General features: G+C 38.7%; 2 protein-coding genes across 2 annotated transcripts; one reads left to right on the top strand and one right to left on the bottom strand.

Annotated features, from left to right (window-relative positions):
• Positions 1-2520: 2520 nt before the first annotated feature.
• Positions 2521-11569, bottom strand: LOC131727355 (NHL repeat-containing protein 2-like; the record flags this gene model as incomplete). The annotated part of the gene is given in 4 exon segments (XM_059018849.1): positions 2521-2642; positions 3581-4036; positions 10611-10763; positions 11220-11569. Coding segments are annotated over 4 exon segments (897 nt in total), but the record flags the coding sequence as incomplete, so codon positions are not given.
• A 930-nt stretch (positions 11570-12499) lies between these two features.
• Positions 12500-16443, top strand: LOC131727356 (DNA cross-link repair 1A protein-like; the record flags this gene model as incomplete). The annotated part of the gene is given in 3 exon segments (XM_059018850.1): positions 12500-12694; positions 14235-15080; positions 16310-16443. Coding segments are annotated over 2 exon segments (402 nt in total), but the record flags the coding sequence as incomplete, so codon positions are not given.
• Between the last annotated feature and the right edge of the window lie 9533 nt (positions 16444-25976).

Genomic DNA, 25976 nt, shown 5'->3' with positions numbered 1-25976 from the left:
AGGAATAAACTCAGTGCATGTAAATGTACGGGCACCTCCACTGAAAGACAGTGCTATACAGTATATCCCGATAACCAAAGATATCCATCCTCATTGTGAGATAAAGTATGGTCATTCCTCTCAAGTGGCTATAATTACACTCCATGCAGAAACATACAGAAGTATATTATCATATATCTATATATATATATATATATATATATATATATATATATATATTATATATATATACACACACACACACACACTACCGGTCAAAAGTTTTAGAACACCCCCATTTTTCCAGTTTTTATTGAAATTTAAGCAGTTCAAGTCAGTGAATAACCTGAAATGGTACAAAGGTAAGCGGTAAACTGCCAGAGGTTAAAAAAAAAAGTTTAGGTTACCAAAAACTGAAAAATAATGTACATTTCAGAGTTATACAAAAAGGCCCTTTTTCAGGGAACAAGTAATAGGTTAACAACTTACAGCTGTCTGCAGCAATGAAGTAAATTAAGCCTTGAAAGTTGATGCTAACAATTCCTACAGGTGTCCCAACTTTTGTTGATTACTTACAAACCCTCTGTCTGTATAAAAGCAGTGTTGGAACAGACTGTGTTACTACACCCTCTTAAGCATTATTTGGACAGTATTGTACTGCAGGAAGTAGTATATTGCTCTCATAATGGCGAGAAAAAAGGCAATTAACAAAGGAAGACAGACAGACCATTATAACCCTTAAAGTGTAGGTCTTTCCTTTAGAGAAATTGCAAAGAAAGCCAAGGTGTCAGTGAGTACAGTTTCCTACACCATCAAAAGGCACTTGGAAACTGGAGGAAACTCTGACAGGAAGAGGTCTGGCAGACCCAAAGCACAACAGAATCAGAAGACAAGTTTCTGAGAGTCACAGCTAGGCGGCTCACAGGACAACAGCTTCAAGCACAGCTTAACACTGGTCGAAGTAAGCAAGTCTCAGTTTCAACTGTGAAGAGAAGACTTCGAGCTGCAGGTTTGACAGGTCGAGTGGCAGTAAAGAAAGCCATTGCTAAGATGGCAAAATAAGAAAAAGAGGCTTGCCTGGGCCATGAAGCACCGCCAGTGGACTACTGAAGACTGGAAGAAGGTCTTATGGACCGATGAATCAAAATTTGAAATCTTCGTTCATCACACACGGTTTTTGTACGCCGTCGAGTAGGCAAAAGGAAGTTTCCTCGGTGTGTGACACCAACTGTCAAACATGGAGGAGGAAGCGTGATGGTCTGGGGCTCTTTTGCTGGATCCAGAGTCGGCAACTTGCACAGAGTGAGTGGCACCCTGAACCAAAACTGCTACCACAGCATTTTGCAGCGCCATGCAATACCCTCTGTATATGCCTAGTTGGTCAGGTGTTCATCTACAGCAAGATAATGACCCAAAACATACCTCCAGGCTATGTCAGAACTACCTTAGAAGAAAAGAACAAGACGGTAGGCTTCAAATCACAGAATGGCCAGCACAGTCTCCAGACTTAGACCCCATCGAGCTGGTTTGGGATGAACTGGACAGAAGGGTGAAAGCAAAGCAACCTACAAGTGCAACACATTTGTGGGAACTTCTGCAACAGTGTTGGGAAGAACTTTCCGAACAATATTTGATTTCCATTGTAGAAAGAATGCCACGAGTGTGTTCGGCTGTTATATCCTGCAAAAGGAGGCTACTTTGAGTCAAAAATTAGATTAAATTTTGTTAAACAAAACGATTCCATGATTTCTTTTTTTTATCTCCAATTGTTTATTTGTTCTATGTTTTAATTTCAGAGTACATTGAGACATTAAACTGCGTAAATTTCAATATAAACTGGAAAAATGGAGGTGTTCTAAAAACTTTTGACCAGTAGTGTATGTGTATATATATATATATATATATATATAAAACATGTACTGAATGTAATCTGGTTTATGAGGTAGAATACGTGATTACATGCCATTAACACAAATACACCAGGGATGGAAAGAAGACTTCCACTGCATAGCAGTTTAACCCTGTCCAGGTCTTCACTGTAAGGTTATATATTATTCAGAAGCATTTAGGCGTGGCTACCTGGAGTGGATCAAAGCAATATGCAAGGAGTCCAAGTTCCATGATCCAGGACAGAACAATACCTGCAGTGCCCAGAGCGAGGTCCCATGGAGAGCTGATTTGCTGCTTCAGCCCCGTTGCTCCACCTTCTTTGTCTGTGCCTTGGCTTCCAATTCCAGCTATAGTGCTGACCTTTTCCTCCAACAGATCAATCTGTGTATCCAACACAGCTGTAAGCATTCTTCAACTATTTTCAGCAAGAAGTGTGTTTACAACAACAACAAAAATAACTATACATCTCTTAGGTTTCAAAATATCATAATAAAATATAAAATCTACAATACAGATTAACTATTAAGTGACTCAGTCTTCACTTAGGAGTGTTAAAAAAAATGAAAAATAAAACACACAACAAAAAGAAACATGCAAACCCAGCTTGTGTGTGCCTGTGCCTGCAGTTTCACAGAGAAGACTGCACTGTACCTTTCGTATCAGGTGGTTCTCTGTATCCGCAACATAGATGGTGTCGTTCTTCATTGCAACTCCTTGAGGGGAGTGGAAAGCTGACTCAGCAAAGATTCCATCTTTCCATCCACTTTTAGGTCCTTTAGATATAAAAGGAAATAGTTAGAACACCTGTGAGACAGAAACAATGTCATTATTATTATGTTTTTAACATAAAATCGGGTCAGCTCATAACCAGGGAAACATAACATACAGTATGCATGCAGGAACTCTGTTTCAATACACTAGATGGAGGAATTACTCTACTTTTTGGTCCAAGTATTCTCAACATGTAAAAACATCTCACGTCTTTGCAGGTCTGGTTTTAAACCTGGCAAGCTAGGTTATTATTACGCCATATGCTTGCTCTTGCCACACAAGGACTGACCACAGCTGTAAAGAAAGGTAAGTGTGTAAAGGAGAAAGTGCACTCAGTTCCCACCTGAAGGTTAAAAGCAGTGCCTAATAGGGGGAACTGCCTGTTTCTTTTACAGGAATCTACTGAATACAGAGCCTTAACTGGTTTTAATTTCAATGCATTCTACAAAATAAAATAAATACAGAACTGAAACAGTCTTACGTGTCAAAAATGGACTGCTGATTTCAACAACCAATTTAACCTCTCCCATTATACTCTGTAGGGCACTAACAAATCCAGTTTTTAATGGCACAAGTCATCCATTTATTGTGATAAGTTCAAGCATTGCAGCACATTCTCTGGGCCACTGCCACCTTATCAAGCAGTTCTGTACTTTAAGAATGTTTCTACAATGTGGAAATATGGAAGCCTAACATGAAATACTGTAATAACCCCTGACTAGATTTGCCTACCCCATACTGCAATGATGTCAGTCAAAAAACAGCGAAAGAGTTGAAAGTGAATCTACTGAGACTCCATGTAAAGTGTCTTCCATAATATTCTTATCTTTTTTTTTTCAACGATGCGCTTGAAAAGCAGCTAAATAAAGTAAATACGAACTGCAAGATAACTTTATGAATTTCTCTCAAATTTAAGAACAGATAATGAGTGCAGTCTTACCTCCAATAGAGTGAAGCAGTTGTCCATTTTTTCTGACAAGCAGAATCCTGTGATGCCCAGTGTCTGCGATGACCAGTCTATTTCCAGAGCTGTCAGTTGTTACTTTACTGGGAAATGACAGTATGGAGGGAGGGAGAGCATCCCTGTACAGCTTGATTCCTATGCTGTTATTTTTCACTTCACCTTTCCCTGTGTAGAACTTTAAGGCAGCTGCAGTAAATAAAAATAACTTCTCTTTGTTCCCCTCTCCAACCAGAGAGAAGAGCATGTTCCCTCGTGGTCCCAAGATGACCAGTGTTGGCCAGCAGGACACTTCAAGCTCCTGCCAAAGCTTAGCATCAGCATCATTGACCACTGGGTGAGTAATGTTGTAACGAAGGACGGCGCTTTTAATGTTCTCCAAGACCTTCTCATTCGGGAATTTAGCAGAATGAACACCAACAACAACCAGTCCATCTAAAGAAAAAAAAGTTAAAAGTAAAATAACTTAATTATCAGGAAAGTTCTGTACAACATAACCAATGCCCACTACTCTATTACATTATGAATGCTATAATGTTAAGGCTGTTTCTCAAACAGTAAATGCAGTTTGTATGGTCTGTATATGGCATCCATAACCAAATGAGTAACTGACTGCTTAAAACAGGCGCCCATAGCTTAGAGTTAATACATTCTTTTCTTTTATCAGCCAGATTTAAAAGCTTTTGCTTTAGACTAGAACAAATGTTCCTATAAAAAGAAAAGCATTCTCTTTTTATGTTTAATTATAAAGTGTACATTTAAATGTATTTAAAAATCAGTGCAAAAAACCTAAGTTAACATGGCTCATAAGCTTTTAAGTTTTGGAAACTAATATATTCAAATTGAGTCTGTCAAACAGCTTTAAAATCAGAAGTCTAATTGCTATTCTAGATTTATTGGATTTTGAGTGATGATATCTTTACAATTACGCTGTGATGTTCAGGATTAATTTATCATTGTTCATTACAAGGTTTATTTGCTGTCAACTTGCATCAGATATTTATTAAAAAAAAAAAAAAACATGGAATGAAACAAATTGTGGCAAGCTGGCCTGAGCGGTGACGTCAGACCCGGAAGAAACACACAGCACTGCGAGTGAAATGAAGGGCATGCCCTGTCGTGCCAGTTTATAAATGAACAAATAAAACAGATGCACAAAACAAAACACTCAAAATAAAACAGCACAATGGCCAAACAAAACACAAACACGTATCATGCTAGTTTTTGTGTTACTTGTATTGTAACGCTTGAAATGTTTTTGCTTACGATTGTAAGTCGCCCTGGATAAGGGCGTCTGCTAAGAAATAAATAATAATAATAATAATAGTTTAAACTAGCACGCGCAGCAATTGTTTGTGTTTATATTTTATTTATTTCTCTCCTCTCTCGCTCTCCCGTTCTCCACTCACTGAACACCCAACCCCGAGTGAGTGAAACACTGCCTCTTTTATGCAGCGCGAGACTCGATTGCTAATCAATCATTACATATACTCAACATTCACACGCCACATACAACATAAAACACAATAATACGCAAAGGGCCGGGGCACCCCGCCACACAAATGTACACAATATTCTTTTATCCTCCTCCTGGTGAAAGGTTTCCTTCAAGGTCGACTCTCCTATATTGTCTAGAGAATAAATGCAGTATTTTCAAGGGCAGGGAACTGAACCATAGCAACCCGACTCAGACCAGTGCTGCGTTACTTACACCAAATTTAAAGAAACTCTTGTTACCATATATACACATGTAATCTGTTACCATATGTACCATGTACACTGGGACAGTCCAGGCTTTTCAACTTGCACCCCAGTGCATTCTGGTAGGTTTTTACCTGTACCTTTCACAGCAGGCCTACACTTGCCAGAATGTATTCGGGTGCTGGTTGAAAAGCCTGAACTGTCCTAGTGTAGATGGAGTCATATGGTAACTCGTCTAGTTAAAGCAAATCAACTCTGGTGTATAGGGCGAGCCATACAAGCGTGATTCAAATCTTGTTCGCTCCAAGTTGCCGTTCTTCACTGGAGGCCCAAAGGGAGCTCTGCATTGGCCTCTGTAGTCCCGCAGGTCAGGAGGAAAATCAGTTTGGGTTTGCTAACCTCACTGAGTTTAGCAACCTCTACTGGCCAGTCACCCAACAAGTCCAGGCTGAGACTTTACACAGCCAGCCTCGTCTCCTGGGTTCTAAAGTTTCTACACATTAATTAAATTCTATGATTGTGTGGTGGAAGATATTATTATGGATATACGGTACATATAGCACAACTAACATTCCATAACAGGTTCCATAATTAAAACTGAAAAATGTGCTGCAAATCTAATTTAAAATATTCAGTTAAGGAAACCTTCATCAACAGACAATATCCAACTACAATGGGATACATATTGTACTTAAAACAAGGTTTAAATTGATCCACAGTGGTTAACAGGCATAAAGCTGAAGACATTTTTGACAGCCCCACAGATATTGTACTAGTCAACATCTAGCTTAATTTGTAAAGCAGCTTTAGCAGCATAAAATAGTATTACTTAATCACACCGGCCAGCCAAGCAAATAAGTACAGGAAACAACTGGAATACATCGAGACACAGTACATGTAAGCCATCACGTAAAGCGACTGGCTTTCATTCAAGCAGTCCCCCATCAAGATGTTATAACGTTCTTCAACCTGGCCCATACCTGCGTGCAGCACTATGATTAATGCATGCACATGTACCAACGGCACCATTAATGACTTCAGTAATGGACATTCTTTACTAACCACCTGTAATTGTATAGTGCTGATTTTTAAAAACAATTTATGAAAATTGTACCAAGCTAAAGACTTTAATAGTTTCAGCGAGATATGGCGAGTAGGGTGTCTGAATCCAAGTTCGCTTTGAAGCATTTTAACTGCATTTTACTGTCAGATACATGGCCAGCACACGGTTCTGAAACTTGTGTGTTTTCTGTTCTATTTCTTTCATATTTCCTCCCGAGGCCTGAAAACGTTAACAGTGCTACAGAAGAGTAATGCTGTATGAAAGTGTAGAACAGTAATTCACAGAGCCCTGGGTGGCATTCCCCCTTGGAAAAGCACTTATGTTGTACTCAAGTACTGGCAAAATATGTGCTGCATCCATCTACTTGAACACTAAGGCCATTTAAGTTTTATTCCACTGGAGAAAAGTTTGTGAGAGGAAAGACCTCAAATTATTTCAAACCAGGTGAATCATTGTTTAGTAGCAAAAGACCTCTCTGACTAAAGATTTAATTGTTTAGGCTATACATTCCTTTTAATTTAGTCAAAACCAAAACAGTGCATTAATGAGCCTTCAGGTCACAGGTCACAATAACCTCACATTGAGACATTCTGTGAGTTACTGTATCTCCAGGCATTTCCACAAACAGTTGAAATAGATAAAGTAATGCAAGCGAGGCTAAAGATGTAGATGAAGATGAACAAAAACTTTAGAAAGTATTCAATTTATTCTGATATGGAAAACAGCCTCAGTGCTCGAAGATGACATCATGTCTTAAAAACTGTGCGTGTTTATTTTACTTCTAAGGTCCGGTAACTCAGTTGAATTACTCCTCTTTGAATCAATCTTGCACTTGTGAAGCAAAACAGATTTTATTTGAAATGCAAGATAGATATAGGCCGTCGACTACTTTGAATTTAGTTTATTCGTATTCCTCTTGTACTGTGCGTCACATATAATATATGCAAAAGAATTCTGACTGTTCTCGTTAGATTCTTTTTTTCTTGGTGTGGGTACTGCAGTGCTTGAACACAAAGGAGCTTGTTTTACACAGAAAGCCCTGCTGTTTTCCAAAACTAAGCCCATTTACCTTTCACTGAAATTTTGCAAACACACAGAGTTCATGTCACCCTAAATCTACTTCAGATAAACTATAAAAACTGTCGGAAGCCACTGATGAATGCAACCTCAGTAAATACAGCCCTATGAATAGGCTGCTCAATGTGACTGATCATAAATTTGCTAATGAGCGCATTTATGTCCACGCATGACACAACATTAATTATGTAGTTATTTGGTCTCACCCATGAAAAAAAAAGTTTCATCCCTAAAAGAGATGGTATCATGCAGGTATTAATATAATTGTTAATATGTAGAGTGACTGGACAAGGCACTAGAAAAACTGAATTCAGAATTTAATTAAAAGTAAAAAATTAAACTGTGGTGGTGTATAAAATGAACGGTAATATTTTTTCGGTGATTGATCTCCTTTTTAATACGAGCCCCACAACACTGCAGACTGGTCTTGTGATTTGATTAATTTAATTTTATTATGGATTCAGTTTTCAGTCCTATTTCTCTGGTTTATATGAAATGTCAACTGTTCTTCTAAGACTTTTCTGTATTTTAGTCCCCCAGGGTTTGTATTATTTTATGAGGTTCGGAGTCCTTTGAGGGAAACTGCAAAAGTAATAAATGTATTATAATCCAGATGGCTGTTAGACCAATTACTCAATGTCTTGTGAAAAGCCATACCCAGTATGAAAAACCAAACAAACCAACAACAACATTAAGATGCTATGGATGGACAAAATATCCTGCAGAGTAGAATTGTTTTTCAGGCACTGGCACGTCTTGCAGTTGCACCAGTATATTTTATGGACTGTGGTTAACATACAGCTAGATCACCTGGGCATGCTGGACTCCACATGGCTTCCCTATCTATGGTCTCTTAACTACAATACATAGTTAAAACAACACACTGCTCAAATCAGCAATGTAATTCTTTGGCTCCTCAAAATCTATTCAGGGTTTAACAAGCATGCTTAACAACAGCCCCAGCTGTAAATTAAAAACTAGAGCTATCAATAAGATGAGGACCATGATACTGTATATGTGAACAGTATGCACAGAATAGTATAGAATAAGAAATATCAAATAAACGTTTCATCGTAATTTGATGAGCAATTTTCCATATATACTGTACATCCAAAAAAATAACTGTGATACAGATGGATGTACAAGTAGACTGAAACCCCCATTTATCCTTAGAATCGGATACTCTCAATAACTTATGCGAAATAATATTAACACCACGTTCCATGACAATTGGACACAGTTCTGCAGAGACAATAAAAGACTGAAGTGTGACTTGCATACAGACGTTAACATCTTAACTTGTCTAATTACTGTCTAGTTCTTTTGTTTTCCACTACGTGCCTGGCTTAGGTTCCCCTGTTAGGACACTGTTGTTGAAATTCTCAAGTGAATCAAACAGCAATTGCTCAACACAGTAGTTATGAAAGAGCGGGCACTCATCTAAACTATTTTTTCTTATGCGGTTCACCTCATATAAAGTCAGTGACTACTGCTGAGCCATTTTTGGTTCACTGATAATAGTAAATGCATATCTAACGGAATTTAAAACAGGCAGCTGCACACCACTTGGAATGTAAAAACAGAACGGCCAAAGATAAGCATTAGAGAAGTATCAGATAAAAGAGGTTAGCTGGAATGTCATTTCACAGATGATCCCATTTAAACTAAAGATAGTAAATGACAGCTGGAACATTTTCTATTAGCATGCTGGGTTAAATTAAGCAACTGAGCAACTGTATCACCCAGAGGTAAAAGGGTCATATAGGTCAATAGTTCAGCATATTTTGAGCTCTTGCATGTTTACCCTTCACATTATTGTCTATATTTTTGTTACCCTACCACTAAATTTGCTTGTGATTTAAAACAAGTTTATTTCTTAACTAACTTAAAGTTAAAAGTCCCAGTAGTGCATCCACTGATCCGCTCACTCCACTGGCTCCCGTTCACCGCACACATCCAGTTCAAGACTCGCCTACCGATGCCTTGACCAGACTGCACCCAGCTACCTCCAGACCCTCATCTCTCCCTACACCCCCACCCGATCTCTCTGCCCTGCCTGCACTAGAAGACTGGCTGTACCTCCTTTACACTTCCCTGCCTCGAGAGCCCGCTCCTTCTTCACCCTCGCCCCACAGAGATGGAACGACCTTCCTATGGATGTCAGGACTGCCCAGTCCCTGACCACCTTCCGGCGCCTCCTCAAGACTCACCTCTTCAGACAACTCCTGTAAAACTCAACTCTTCCCTTCTGGACAATATAGCACTCTGCCTTTAATGCACTTTAACCTGCACTTACCTGCTCCCTATTTTACTGTATTTAATCCTGCACTTAACCCAATCTGTAGTATTCTTTATTTCACCTGCACGTGTATCTAATCCTGATGTAACTATTAACTGTTATCTGCTCTTGAACTGCCCCGATATCAAATCGTACTGTGTTTTGTATTTGCTCTTATTAGGACTGAAGTCATTGTATTTTGTATCTTGCTCTTATTTGTACTGTAATTCTTGATATGTATTTTTTGTATACAACTGTAATTCGCCCTGGGTAAGGGCGTCTGCTAAGAAATAAATAATAATAATAATTGCATTTGATAAAGCTAAAGCAAGCACTAGCCCTCAGTACTGCTCGTATCATAAGTGTACTCAAATCAGCAATGTAACTTGTGCTTTATACTGTATGTACAATAGTCTTCTTTCGGTTTTTCATTTGTATTACCTGTAGAATTAAAACAGAAAAGGTCATGTTTACGACGACTTGGCTCCCAGAATGGAGCATTCTTTTCCAGAATTATGATGTCATCATACTATACTTTTCTAGATTCTGGAAATGGAGAGGGTAGGCCAGTGGCAATCTGGTGCGTTCCATGGATCGAAATGCAGCATATCCAAGGGACAAACTGAATACTGAGACAGAAATACACTAACACCGAGGGAGGCACACCACACAGTTTGAGAACCCCTGTTCTAAAACAACAAAATGTTACCATGTATACAATATATTTTAAACTACTTCATCAGTCTGGTTCAGCACATAACCTTCTTTGCATCAGTGGAAGCTAAAATGTACTGTAGCTATTATTAAACCAATTAAAAAGGCAGCTATGCCTGTTCACTACTAATAAGTCATGATGTAGCTATGGAATAAAAACCTGGGAGCCCGGATACCTTTATCAGAATGCTCATGTTCCAGTTCATGAAGGTCAGGAAGCAGATGCATACAATTGATGCAGCAATAGGTGAAAAAATCCAACACAACCACTTTGCCGGAAAGGTGTTTTGACAGCGACAGCGGGCTCTTGGTGTTCAACCATTCTAATCCTGCAACAACAAGAACATTGGCATAAAGGATAGCACACTGGAACCCTACAAGAACATTACTGCACATCCTCAAAATCACAAGGGGCAACTTTTCAGTTACCCCCCCCCCCCCCGTTCTGTTACAGAAGACTTGTGAATAACTAATTTTATTTCCACGTTTGTTTAGGTATACAGGTGTATATCTGTCGTTGCCAATACTGGGCCGCTCTAATGTACTACACTATCTCGCCGACCAATCTAAACGTATTTTTTTGCGGAACTCAACTGCACTGCAGCAGTCTTGCTTCGAAAAGGTTAGAAATACATGTCTCTATTTTGGTAAGAGTTCTCCACATGAATATGAGAAGATGTTACCTAACGCAGGCGTTACCAGCAAATTAGTTCGCTCTTCCTTCAACAGGTTCCCTGTGCTCTGTCTGTGGTGGCTATGCTATTACCATGTCCTCGGTAACTTACCGTCTTCAAATTCAGGTACCTTCAAGTCCTGTCCCCTGCCGTCAAGCTTTTTCAGGTACTCGTATACGAGTTTCTCTTTTTGTTCGGTGGAGACAGCGTCCTGCAGGGAGTGATCCAGCTGAGTCTGAACTGATAAGAGAGAGGAAAGGCTGCACCCAGCCGCCATGTTCACAACAACACACAGCGTTTAGGTAAATTAACGTGGCAGTCATTTGCACATTCAATACTAGCCACTAAACTAACACAATTGTTTACATATTAGAGGGTAAATAAATAATTCAATGTGCTAATAATTATTATTATATTAATACTGCTGTCGAATAGACCGGTTGAATCCCTTTTTTATTTATTTCGGTTTTCGGATTTACTGCACTGTTTTCTATTCACAGTTGCAGATTCCATTCTCCTTTGCTTGGTAGTACTGTAGTAAGAATTAGGGTATGTATGGGACGTTTCTCCTATTAATGTCATATCAATATTTAAAATATACAAATTAAGAACTCCCATACTTAATTTAAATAAATAAAACAAATTGAGTTTAATGGAATATGCTTAAATGAACGTGAGAACTGCGTTACTTATTATTGGCGGTAAGTTCAGTATGGAGTGGTTTATCTGTACCTCGTGTTAAAAAAATACATTTAGATTGTATTTCGCTTACGTAACTTGATACACAGAACAAACAGCAGTGAACAAGGCAAAATGCTAAATCAAAGGGCGTTTTATTCATTTTTTTAGTGGAGCAGTGAAAGTTATAACCCGTGGCAATTCATTCCCAGTTGTTTTGTAATTACAATTATGCATTTATAGCGTAAACGTGTAGTTTGAAACACACTTTGTATAGAAGAATGTACTGCAAGGTAATTGTATCTACTGTACTACTAGATTCATGACATGCCATAAACACCACATCTAGTTAGTACTGTGTTCGGCAGAAACAGCAGCTCAACCTACTGTAGGTTAATATGTAATAACAAATATTAGAATCATAATACAAAAATATAGAAAAACGCACAGTACACAAGTAAGATGATTACTATTATTTTGTGAAGGCAGCAGTATAACAAAACAATAAAAAAAATGAAAACCTGCCATGTCAGACAAGGTCTCAGAGGATGACATATGGGAATACAAGTCTATAAGAAAACCCCCCAAAATAGTTGAACACAATACTAAGAAATTCAAGGAAAAGGATAAACTAGATGGTAATAAAACAACAAGGCAAAGTATAGGAAAAATGATAATTATAGACAATTAGACAAGAAGAAAATATAGACAGCCCTGAAGAGACCACACCTGATGTTTACTTCCTGCACCAGCATCCAAGCACCCCTATTAAATAACAGGGGCGAGTTCAAAGCAATGAAGACTGTTCACGAGGGGCACTGCCCTGGCTGTCAAATGCCTTTCTCCATTCTGCTTGTGCAGACGCCTCAATGGCACATAAAGGAATGCTTGGTGTGGAGACGGTACAGGTAAGGACTTGCTATATTCAGCTTAATGAGCAGCTGTTGTATAGACCTGCCCAGTCAGATTTACTCTGATTTCAGGTTGTCTCAACCTGTTCAATGCTGAAGAGAGGATGGAGCCAACATAGTTCAACATCAAAGACTCATTTTGTGCAAGGCTATGATGAAGAGCCCATTGAAAGGGTATTCCTCTTGCAGTGCTCTGCAGACACCTGCTCTCGCACTTATCCTATGCAAGCCATATTTCAGAGGACTGGACATTCACAGCATTCAGTACTGAAGCACAAAGAAAGGAGGTGGAATGTCATCTTTCGCTGCACAATTTGTCTCTTAAAACACACACCATGATCAAGTGAGGTGTAACGCTTGGCATATGTTTTGCTTGGTTTTGGTTTTCTGTACAGCTAAGGGTGAAATGCTATGCTGTTCCCCGGCTGTCATGGTTAGGATAGTGGATGCCAGGCTCTTGAGAGGACCGTATACGAATAGCATGGATTCTGTTTGTGTGTCTTTGTTTTAGCTTGTGCACAGTACTATTCTATGAAGTTTACTAATCGTCTGGTTCATGTAATGTAGACTTTGAGCAGAGATGACATTAGAGTGTACTGTATGTGCTGTGATGGTCAGGGGGTTATTCAAATACAAAAGGGTCTTCAAACAACCACCCCTGGTGGAGCACAAGTATCTCTAAATCCAGCAAATCGCCCACCCACCTGAAGACACAGTAGTGGGGGTTGGCTGCCGACGGATGCGAGAGCAGCTCACAGTTTAGTACTGTTTCAATTGGACGCTTGTCTTTTTTTCCCCACACTCCAATTATATAATGACTGAAGCCATTTGCTTTTAGTTGCCATGGAGACGTATTAGGTACAGCACAAATTAAATGGAGTAAAAGCTGTGCTCTCATCTGGGTTATTTATAGAAAAAAGAAAAATGGGCATTCATCTTTGCAGTTAATTTGGAAGGCTTTATTGTGCAAATGTTTCAATTGGATCAGATGGGGATTAATTTACAGATTATACGCAAATGCGTTTTAAAATCATATTTATTTATTTTTTATTTGAAACACAAATTTGCCTTTGATATGCAACTATGGTGTTTTTTTTTTTTTTTTAATAAAACCACACATGGAGTGTGCTGAAAACACCTGCATAAATTGACTAATATGAGTAATTTATTTTGAGAATTAATTATGTCTGTGATCAGTTTCAGCTAGAACCGTTACTGAGGTTCTAGTCAATCCCATCTTTCAACTTCACAGCAAAGCACTGCTTATTTATGTAGTTATGTGACAGATGTTAGGTAGTGTACTGTATATGTGACATGCTGGCACTGATAAATATAAAGTTTATTAAAGCATGAATGTGCATTGCTTTCGCTTTGGTTTACAGGTAAATGAAATGATGGAGCATCCCGGTATGCAAGTGAATGAACTAGTCTCAACACTTTATACTGAGCGTTAAAATAACCCTTTGAGTTAATGATGTTAATGATGATGTTAATCATGTAATGCTGTTATTAAGCTGCGTTGTATTAATCTATACAGAGTGCCCCAACGGCCTGCATTGCAGTTCTACAATTCCGAACCATTACAAACGCTACACTCACTTCCTGCTGGCTCAGAGCAGGGCCACAGGTGACCAAGACTGCTGCAGCTTTAATAGCTCTCAGGAAACCTTGGCCAGTACTTCCACCTGCCATACCCAAAATATTGATCCCAGTCCCACAGGAGCGTCCCCAACTTCACAACAAGAGAACACTGCTGGCAGCAAGCCAAATGCACTGCTGCTCTTGAGATCTCCTGCCTCTGCAGAGATCAAGAAAAGGTCAAGGACAACTCCGTCTCCACGAGCAGCAACTGGAAAGATACCCAGCTCCCCTAAGGTTTACATTCTGATGTTTTACATTCACTTAATATAAAACAAGAAAGGCATTTACCTGAAATTGTCACACCATCACAAAACCTTAACCCACACTCTTGAAACATGGCTCCAAAAAGGTTGTTCCTCTCAAGAAACAATTCTTCAAATGCGAAACTTAGGTAAACAGACATTAGGTTTTTTGGACTGAAGCTCCTTGAAAGAGAAGGAGGTAGAGGTAAAAGAGAAGCAACCCAACAAGACTATGCAAGCTGCAACAGGTGAATTAAACTCTGAAGTCCACTCTAGCAAAAGGAAGCCAAGGCAAAGGAAGAGAAAAGCTACAAGTTCAATCGGGGATTCTGCAGAACAAGAAGCTGTGGATGGGTCTAATAATAATGAAGCACTTACCCCAAAAGAAAAGGGAAGCCGACCAAGGAGAAGAGGATGGTGTAAAGGAGGCTCTGCAAAAGAACCTGAAAATGGAGATGTTCCTGCCACCAGACGATGCCCTTTCTACAAGAACATTCCAGGTAAGTGTCTAGATTCGATTTAAAATGATAAAAACTACATGACCAGAGACTTGCTTTCGAAGACACCTGTTAAAAGGGAAAACAGCAGACATGGAACTTGGTTATTTAAATAATAAAGGAATATAAAGCCTAAACAAAGGTAGATGTAAAGCAATGACTACTGTATGTGCTGAGTCACTTCTAATGTCTGATCTTTTATTCAGAAATTTATGATGAATGAATGAATGAATACATAAATGGTTTTAGTACAGAGATGCTGTTTACACTAATTGATTTTGTACACCAATAAATCCAAAGCAAGCACCATTTAACACCAGGCATTTATTTAAAGCATGGTTAATAAATTAAATAATGCAACACACTCTGTTTTATTGCTTTAAACAATTGCTATTTAATTTCCATTCATGCCTAGTACTAATAAATATGCAATGAAAATGATCAACTGAAATTCTGTGCATTAAGTCCTTTGCTATATATATATATATATATATATATATATATATATATATATATATATATATATATATATAATTATATATATATATAATTACTGCATTTGATTGAAATCTTTATGTGATTGCTTTGTACATAAAGACAATTAGCCCGGAGCAAATCCAGGGCCTAATCAGGAAAAGGTATTTTAATCAAGATTTGTTTTTTTTTAATAAACAGCAATATGTACTTGTCATTAGGAAGATGATTCAGTCAAATACATTATTCCACTACAACAGCAATACCCTGCCTGCAGCAAGTTCTGCAGGGTGAAATTTGAATTGCGTGTTAATGAACGTACTGATATATTTAGAGGCTTCTCGAGTGATTGATTAAGAGGAGTGGCGCAATAGATAATGGAGAAGTGCAAGTAGCAAAGGGGTGTCATATTGGAAGGAAGCACCCGCAAAGATGTGTGTCATCTCCTGTCATTTATCAGGTGTACTGTTCCCTTAGCGATGGGTAGGCAGTGTAAAACATTCATTGTCTAAGCAGAAAACGAGTGGCCAGCAGCCTCCCTCATAACCGGGGGGAGAAACATTTGAATCCTTGGTTACTAAAACTTGTGCAGAGATGATTCACCTGCAGTACTTGTATTCACACTGACTTGTGCTCTTAAACGTGCTGCTGCTCATAAATGTTTGGTCTCAGTTGTTTTGTGTGTATTAAAATACTTTTGTGCTACCATTTAAAGCAGCTTTTGCATTGACATGCCCTGTTTTCCTTTAATTTAACAGGGACTGGTTTTGTAGTGGATGCCTTCCAGTATGAAGCTGTAGAAGGGTGCACTGCCTACTTCCTTACCCATTTTCACTCTGACCATTACGGGGGGCTGAAGAAGAGCTTTAGATTACCGATCTATTGCAATAAAGTAAGTGCACTGGCCGAGACTACATGTCTGGCTTACCTTTTGTCCCGAAGGGTATAACTGGAGCTTTTAATATCCAGGACTCCTGAAGCCTGCACACACTGTTGGCTGTTTATTAAGTCAACATTATGCATGTTCTGTCGCTCAACCCGGGTCAAAGCGTGTCAACCCACATCCTGAGGTGGGTCGCTGGGACCCGGGTATGACCCAGGTACATGGTTTCATACTATGCGGGATTGTTGCCCAGGTAGAAGTGCCAGTGTGAAAGGGGCTTATGTTTGAATAGATTAAACCAATAACGCCTATATATTCAGTGTTTCTAAATAACAGACTTGAGACAGCACTGGAACCATACTGTCACACACAGAGGTGGCTTTGTTAGATCCATGCTTTGAGAGTCCGGTAATGGAAATAAAGGGTAAAAAATTGCAAACTAGCTTAATCTCCTATTTTCTACGAGCTTGCGTGTAATATTATGTTCAATAATGTTATGACTTCAGATGTTAAAGAAATTGCCTGTCATACTTTTAACTTGTAATCTTTTAAATTTGATTCCAGCAGGCTAGCCCGACCATCCACCATGATTGAGAACACTCAATGTTAATTGGACAGTTCCACTGTTTGCCCTTAGAGTGGCAGAATTAATCTTCCCTTCACGCTGAGCTGTCGCATATGTCCCTTATTAATTTATTTTATTCCTTTTTTTCATTTCCTTTTTATTTTATTGCAGCTATTGCTGATGTATTGGGGTGCAAAGTGTGCGTGTCCTGGGACAAATACAACATCATGTGTTGCCTGGAGTTGGAGCGAATCAAGGAACTGATCACAATGGATTGGGATGCCACTCAGCTGCATGTGCTGCCCATGATGCAAGTCAGCTATAAAGTGAGTACCACCATTTACAATTCATTAATATGAACTGGTGACCCTGTGCACTGCAAGTGAGCATCTTAACCACAATGCAAAAGAGCCGGGCTCATCTCACCTACAGGTCAGAATCCATAATGGCAGTGTATTGCACAACAGTGCCCATTACATTAGCATGTTAAAATCAACTACAGACCCACAACATTAGTTCTTAGTGAAAAAAGTTCATACTGCAAAAGTGTCCTCTGACATCTCCAAAAATACAGCCTTGTTCCTTATCTGCTGCAAAACCCACTTTGTTGCAGAACTTTGGAATGGTACAGTATTTCACCCTTCAGCCCTTGTGTACCCTTCTGTGGTAAGTACACTGAAGAGCACACAGAATGTGTGCCATTGAATGTTGTGTTAGTACTGTGGCTTGTTCTGCTCTTGGTTTTTACATGCAACTGACTTTGCAGAACATTAACTTCCCTTAGCTATGGGTTACACTTACTGTGTAAAGTCTGCTGACGTGCGACTTGTCATTTACAGGGTTTACAGACACACTTAAAGTTTTCAACAACCAAATTGTGGCATTCAAGCCTACTGGATGGGTCTATTCAGGCCTAAGCAAGTCTGTGTCAAATATTAGACCACGTGTCAGGGGAAATGTAACTGTTTACGGTAAGTAGTTAAAAATGCCATTTTAAAATCTTTACTAAGGTCTTAACCCCACTATTTCAGGGTCAGATGTGTTGCGTAAGCACATACAGTAGAAGCGACACTATGCGTTATATAAAGTAGAATACACAACTGTATGTGCGTTCTGCTAATAAACAGGAATGTTTTTTACAGACATGCCCTACAGAGAACATTCCTACAGTAAACGTGGGAAACCCAAAGGAAAGGAGAGCAATAGTTTGTAATCTTTGCTTGTCTTGGTTCTATTACAAATGCAGTTGGAGTAGTTGCAGATTATGAAATCTGTTAACTAAGAAGATGACCGTGTAAAATGGTATTGTCTATATACTGTATATTGTGTACACTTTGCAATGTAACTTTTTATTTCCCCTTCTCTTACAGGTTTAGTGCTTAATTTAAGTGTTTGTACTTTATGATTAAAGTATTTGAGTTTTCTCATTGGTAATTGAAATGCAGTTATCATTTTTCATTTAAGACTGCAAACTTGGAACCAAAAGTTGTGGTTGATTTTAAAAAGTGCCAAGTTTTTAAAAAAAAGTATAAAACACAATTTATGAGTTACTAATTCCCTAATCGATGTGGAAATGAAAGCCACAGTTCAGCTCTAATCTTCGGGTAAGCCTTTAGAGCTTGACCTGAACTTTGAATGCGCAAGTAACCTCCCTACAACCAAGCTCATTTTAATTAGTGTTGAGTATTACACACAGAATGAACAGAATGGACTGTTCCTTATCTGATGATGGCATAGAACAAATGTTATTCTCAACCTAACCATTCAGAAAGCAACATCAAATATAGCCTGTTCACGGAACTGCAAAAACTGTGATTTTTTAAAAATATTTAGGAAGCTCAATGTTGATAGTAAGAGCAACTGGTAATAATCTTGACTGCATCAGCAAAAATAGGCAAATTGCATTGTAATCCATTTCTCTCTAACCTTTTTTCATCTTTTTTAAAACCTGATTTTGGGTGAGTTTTCTTCTCTCTGCTCTTATTTACTTCAAATCGAGACAAAATTACAAGATGGTTCTATTTGATAAACTTCAACAGCTTTAGGCAAACTTGGCTAGCCACCCATACTTGGATACCTTTAAATAGTCCAGTGCATTTTATTAAAACCTGATGTTTTCTGAGCCAGTGTGTCATTTGTAGTGTTGTACGTGTATAGAAGCAGGTTCTTCAAATAACAAAGAAATGATTAAAATGTCTGCTGGTGAATTTAAAAATGAAAAAGATTTTTGAGGCATTTTCTTTGCACAGTGCATTCCTTTTTTTCTTTTCATCTTTTGTAGGCTTTCTGTTTCCAATACCCTCAAAGACCTGAGCCTTTTATATGTGACTGCAGTGCTTTTATTTCATATGGAAATGTAACCAAATTGATTATGGTGTAAAATGATTCAGTTTTATTGAAACTCTGTCAAATGAAATCAATTGACTTTCTGTAACATCTGGGGCTCTGCAGCTGAGTGAATGAAGATCACTTTGACAATAAAATGGGTAAGTCTCTGTTCTCGTGCACAATATAGTAAATCTGGCAAAAATGCATGTTATACCAATGGGTTCAGTTCCATTTCTACAGCATCTCAATCTCATAATGTATGGAACCATTTGGATGAAAATATTTTGCTTTTAGAACAACCAATTTGCTGTACCGGACTCTGATTTGCTTTTTGATTTATACAGGCATTGGATTATTTTTAGACAGATTGTAAACTGGTTTCCCTATTTTATTTACATTAGGAAAACTGTGAATAATTAACAAAACTGCTAGGATACTTCACAGTATGATTACACAAACTACTGTTTTTAAATAGCAGTTCAATCGGAAGCTAAATCCTGTACCACTCAATTTATGATGGCTTCAGGTCAGAGATGAATCACTTCAGCAGGGGAGTGTTTTAAATCTCCACTCTTACAAACGCAGCCTGTTAAGATAACCTTTTTCTCACTGTTTCCACAGCGTTTGGTTCATCCCTGTTTCTATCCCATCTGTGAATGCAATGAAGGCAAATCCTATCCATCACTGCAGTGTGTGTGTACCTGTTCAATGACGTCACTCATTAATCTACGCGAAGACAATGTCAAAAGAAAACTGCATACACAAGGGACAGGTCATTTCCTCCGGTAAGCAAATACAGTAACTTAAAGCAGCTGTAAAATAAGTAAAATGAATGTCTCTGATCATCCTTTTTTTTTTTTGCTTTGGGGTTTCCATGGATCCAAGTACCTGTTTAATGTTCCACTCCTTGTGTTGCCAGATTAGTGGTTTTCCCTCCAGATCTAGAGGTTTCAATCTGGGCAATCTGGAGGGAAGAAATCAGCAGAGGTTTTTTTTAAAGGTACATTTTTAATTTTAGAGGATTTTCTTAGGTTTTTTTTTTTTCTGTCTGAAAACCATTTTGTTCCCTAAGATTTATTCATAATATTTAATATACAAGTCCTTCCTTTACTAAGGTGGCAGCTGCGCTGTGACCAGTGGTGTAGTGGAGGGTATATGCAAGTAAACAGCGTTTACCCGCTTAGCATTTACCCACTTCTCATATAAGGGATACAGAGTTTACTCACTTCTACTCTCCTGTGATATGCAAATCCTAGGTTAAAGACAAGATATTTTAACAGTGAGCGTCTGTGTTGCGTTGCTGGGCGTGAGATTGACAGCTGAGAGCTCTCAGTTAGAACTGTGGCGTGACTGGGGGGGGGGGCGTGGCCACTGGACTGCGTGTTCTGTGTGTGAGCGAGTATGATTGGTTGTTTATTTTCTGTTAATGTTATGTTGTTAGGCACACTGGACCTTCAGGGCAGTGTTAATAGCCTTCATCCTAGCCCGTGAAAGGACGCTCCCAGAACTGTTCAGTGAAGCACACCGTCGGCTCTGTGACTGTTCACGTGAACAGCACCTGAAAGGGTTAAGGACTGTAAAGGTGGCTGTGGTTGGCTGAGGGCCTAGAACAATGTATCTGTTCATGTTTATCTGTTCAACCTATCTGTTCAACTCTACCAAACAGGGCAGTTTACCCACTTTTTTATTTACCACTACACCACTGGCTGTGACATAATGCCTGTTGGCCGCTGCAACCTCTGATTTTTATAGAATTTCTCCAGACGTTCAAGTTGCTTTGACTGCGCAGTATAAGATCACTTCATGTGCAGCAAGTATTAGGGCCACTAGGCACACTGATAGAGTCTATGTTGCATATAGTTTGAGTGAGAGGCACAGGTGGGGGCCTAATACCTGTTGCAGAGGAAATTAATTTAGTTGTAAGAGCCGTGTGTAAGTGTTGTGCCAGTCAGTGAATATATATTCTGGAAAATGAAGAAAAAACTACATTTACAGATTTTTTTTTTTTTTAAAACAATGTAGCCATGGTGTGCCAATTTAATATTACTGGAGGTTTAAGAATTAAACAAGTACAGTGCATTCCAATGAATTGCATACATGATAATTGCATATTCCTGTTAACAAAAAAAAAAAATGAAGTACATTTCCTATGAAAATGCACATGCAGTAGATTCCTGTGAAATGCATATCCCGTGTGCCTAACAGTTTTATGCATTTAACCAGAATAAGGAAAATACATTTTCAAAAGAAATGTACTTCACAGTTGTATGCAATTATATGGTATACAATTAAATGCATTGTACTGTATATGTTACTGATAATTGCAAATGCTGGTTAATTGCATAAAACTGTTGGGCACCTGGGCTATGCAATTAACAAGAATCTACTGTAATAGGACTTAATATGATGCTTCTGAAATTATTTAAAGTTGTGTGGATCCGCGTTGCGAAAAATGACGGATTGGCAGGAACACGTTTTCGGAGGACTCGTGTTCCAGCCTCCGTTTCCCGAGTCGCCAGGGGGTTGCAGCGGTGAACCAGGATACAAATTATAATTGGGCATTCCAAATTGGGGAGAAAACAGAGGTAAAAAAAAAATACAAATAAAATAGTAATGATAACAAGCAATACAGCAGCGTGTATTGCTTCGTTGTAATTCACTGGCTGGTACCGAAATAAGTCCCGATCTTTTACACCCACACGTAACACACAATCACCAGTCCATGGTGTGTGCTTTAGTGCTTGTGGTGCAAATACAGTTTATTGTGAAACAAAGTGCAGTGTTGTCCGGGTTTAATGCTGGCCTTTGGCGACCGCTCCGGAGCGTGTTAACATTACATTATTATATTACAGTCTCCTTCCAGTTCAGCTCTAACCATACAAAGAAATGGATCACTTCGCTTCACCCCTTTTCTACCGTCAATCATGACCCCTTGGTTAACTTGTGCAATCGCTCCTCCAATCCGCGGCTGACACATCGTTTCCCTTCCGGGTCGATGATTTAGTGTATCGTAGCTCCGCCCCATTTCTAGATGACCGACTTCCTTCTAACCCTGGGAATGAAATGTTTGGCCATCCAGTCCAGGGCACTGTTCCCTTTACACAGCGCCCTCACAGGTCGGGAGGCAGATTTATCACCAAGAATCATTCTGTCTCTGTCACAGGACTGTTGATTTCAGGTTATAAAATGGGATTTAAACCCATACTCTCAATCCTAGTCAAGTCATCTTCTGAGGTTCACAGCTAATCTTGATGTGCCCTTCCAAAACAACCCAATAAACTCAACTAAATACACTGGGAGAATGGGAGCCAAACCAACAATAACTAATCAACTAATTATTGCATGGGTGAATGATCGGCAAATATAGCGCCATAGTACCATTGCACTATCTCTTCTGTGAATTGTCAGTCCACCAGTCCCTAGTCGGCATACTGAGAACTCACTTATGGATGCCACTTGCATGCAATTATTTGTGAATACTCTTATTAGACCAATAATGGAGATTTTGTGAGTTCCATGCAGCAAGCAAGAACCAGTCAGCTTTAGATTATTTTGTCTGATAAACAATGTAGCTGTAGAAATCCAATTTCATGCCAGCACTGAATACTGCATTATTTATGTAATATGATAAGACGCAATCTTGCCAGTGAGAGGACTTGAGGCAGTACACATTACGAAAGGAGGATATATATATTTCTGTACACCTTTAGAAAAATTAAAAATATGTTCATACTCTTACGTTAAAATAAGTACATTTTAAAGGGTGATATTTCTATATAAAAACCAGCAGACCTGTTTCATATCTCAATATATTTGATCTTTTCATATACCTTGGCCACATTGTGTGTGTGTATGTGTGTATATATAATATATACAGTGCCTTGAAAAATTATTCAGCCCCCATCCCTTTTGTCACATTTAAGAGTCTCACAGCCTGGGATTTTGATGCATTAAATTGGGAATTTTTATTTGTGAGTCACACTTTCTTCTTCACAGAGTCCCCCCCAAAAAGAAAGAAAATAGTAAACAATAAAATAATAAAAATTAAAAAAACGGAAATGTCATCATTTTTTAAGTATTCATCCTCCTGGGTCAATACTTGGTTGAACCACCTCTGGCAGCTATTACAGCCAGTAGTCTTTTCGGATAAGTCTCTATTAACTTTGCACACCGTGATGGAGCAGTATTTGCCCATTCCTCCTTGCAAAATTGCTCAAGCTGTGTCAAGTTAGTGGGGGAACGGTGATGGACAGCAATTTTGAGGTCTTGCCACAGATTTTCGATGGGATTAAGGTCAGGACTCTGACTGGGCCACTCAAGGACATCTATTTTCTTCATTTTAAGCCACTCCAGTGTTGCTCATCCTCCCATCAATCCTGACAATATTGCTAGTCCCTGCTGCTGAAAAACATCCCCATAACATGGTGCTACCACCGCCATACTTTATGGTGGGGATGGTGTTACCTGGCTGGTGTGCAGTGTTTGATTTGCGCCACACATACTGCTTAGTGTTCAGGCCAAAATGTTCCACTTTAGTCACATCAGACCACAAGATGTTCTGCCACATAACTGCAGTATCTTCTAGGTGACGTTTTGCGAACTCTTTGCGGGCAAGGATATGGGTTTTTTTCAGCCAGGGCTTCTTCCTTGCCACTCTCCCATAAAGGCCCTTTTTGTCGAATGCCTTGGAGATTGTTGATACATGAACATCATCGTCCATCGCAGCCACTGACTTCTGTAACTCATTCAGAGTCACAGTTGGCCTCACAATAGCTTCCCTAAGAAGTGCCCTTCTTGTCTGGCAACTCATTTTAGAGGGACGGCCTGATCTAGGCAGTGTGGTGGTAGTTTCGTATTTTTTCCACTTCTGTACGATGGACTGCACTGAGCTCCGAAGGATGTTCAATGCCTTTGAAATGGTTTTGTACCCTTCCCCAGATTTGTGCTTATCTACAATCTGACTTGCTTAGAATGCTCTTTCGTCTTCATTTTGATTCTTTCTTTTGAAAGTCTCTACCGTACTGTGGGACCATACAGAGAGAGCGGTATTTATCCTCACAGATTAATTTAAAGCAGGTGATCCACTAATTTCTTACACAGGTGGAGTCCATCAACAAATTGTGTGACTTGTTGAGGTAATATATTGCACCTGAGCAAATTTAGGCTTGAATACTTTTTTTAATCTGATAATTTCCATTTTTCATTCTTAGTAAATTGTTGAAAGCTTTTGGAATTTCTCTTGATTTGACATAGTGATCAAGGCTTTGCAGGTCAGTGGGGGAAAAAAAATGCTAATTTAATCTATTTCAAATTCTGAATCTGAGACAACAAAATGTGGAAAAAGTGTTGGGGGCTGAATACTTTTTCAAGGCACTGTATATATATATATATATATATATATATATATATATATATATATATATATATATATATATATATATATATATTTTTACTTTGCACGTTCTGTCTGCTAGAAAACTTTCATGTTGAAAAATGAATCATAGAGCAGGTTATGTTTCCTCACCAACCATTCCAGTCAAAGACAACAGATGGTTTTCATTTTCTACCACGTTCCACAAAATATGAATATGACGGAGTAATTCTTTTTTTTGATTATTCGGTCTACCTAAGCCTTTGAGACAAAGCAAGAATAATTCAGTTGATGTGGGGTAATATTTTACTTCAGGAGTATTGAGATTAAATACTTATTCAATTGTCCACTCAGCACAAGTTAGGGTCTCAAGGGACATACTGGCATATTTAATAGTAGAAAAATAAGCATTGTATGTAGTCTAACAGGACGTATTTTGGTTTATTAAAATGCAGGGTCAATTCTTGGATGAATTAATTGGTGGTGATCATTTAAAAAGGGTAATACCAAACGAATGGGACAGTATTTAAATCTGGAATCAGCACTGTCAATGCTACCATTTTAATTGTAATGAATTATAGCTACATTGTTGGAAGACAACTTTGATCGCATTCCACGTCCTTGCTTTTTGTTTTTTTAAAGAAACGTTTTTGTCGTGGGCTGTGTGTCTCATTCATTTTCAGCAGCTGTACCTATGATGATTAATGAAGTGAATGATGATGCTCATTGGGATAAAGTCAGGCAATTAGGACTTGCGTGATATTTTCAAGAGCCTACCGATCTGTCATTGAGGACCAAAAAGAGTTCAATATCTGAAACCCTAGCAACTAGCGGTAAACAGTTCCAAACAATGCTGGAGAAGATCGGGCATGAACTGCCCCTGAGGATTATTATCCTGAAAGAAACTAGTTGCTAAAAGATCAAATTAGCCTCCTGTATTTCCTTAGCGCTTACTGAACAAAACCGCATTGATAGATGGGAGTACAGATCCGCCCAATGATCTGCAACGTCAGTAAAAGTGATGAATAATACATTCCATTTCCAGTGCTGTATCATTATTTCTCTGTCCTTCAGTGACATTAGATCCAGGAAGTGTACATGTTGAATATTTAAATTACACAAATATGATAACTTAAATGATTCACGCAAATCATTTGGACCCCCCCCCCACCAAATAAAATCTAGACACAGTCAAGTGGTCCTACAATTTCTTATTTTTTCTAGGTTTAAGAAATGAAAAGAAATTACAGAAATACATGGGAAGTTTACAAAATAATA

Source organism: Acipenser ruthenus, unplaced genomic scaffold (genome assembly GCF_902713425.1).
Source record: "Acipenser ruthenus unplaced genomic scaffold, fAciRut3.2 maternal haplotype, whole genome shotgun sequence".
Classification (NCBI taxonomy): Eukaryota; Metazoa; Chordata; class Actinopteri; order Acipenseriformes; family Acipenseridae; genus Acipenser; species Acipenser ruthenus.
The sequence above is the reverse complement of the archived record's forward strand: the minus strand, read 5'-3'. Positions and strand labels throughout refer to the sequence as shown.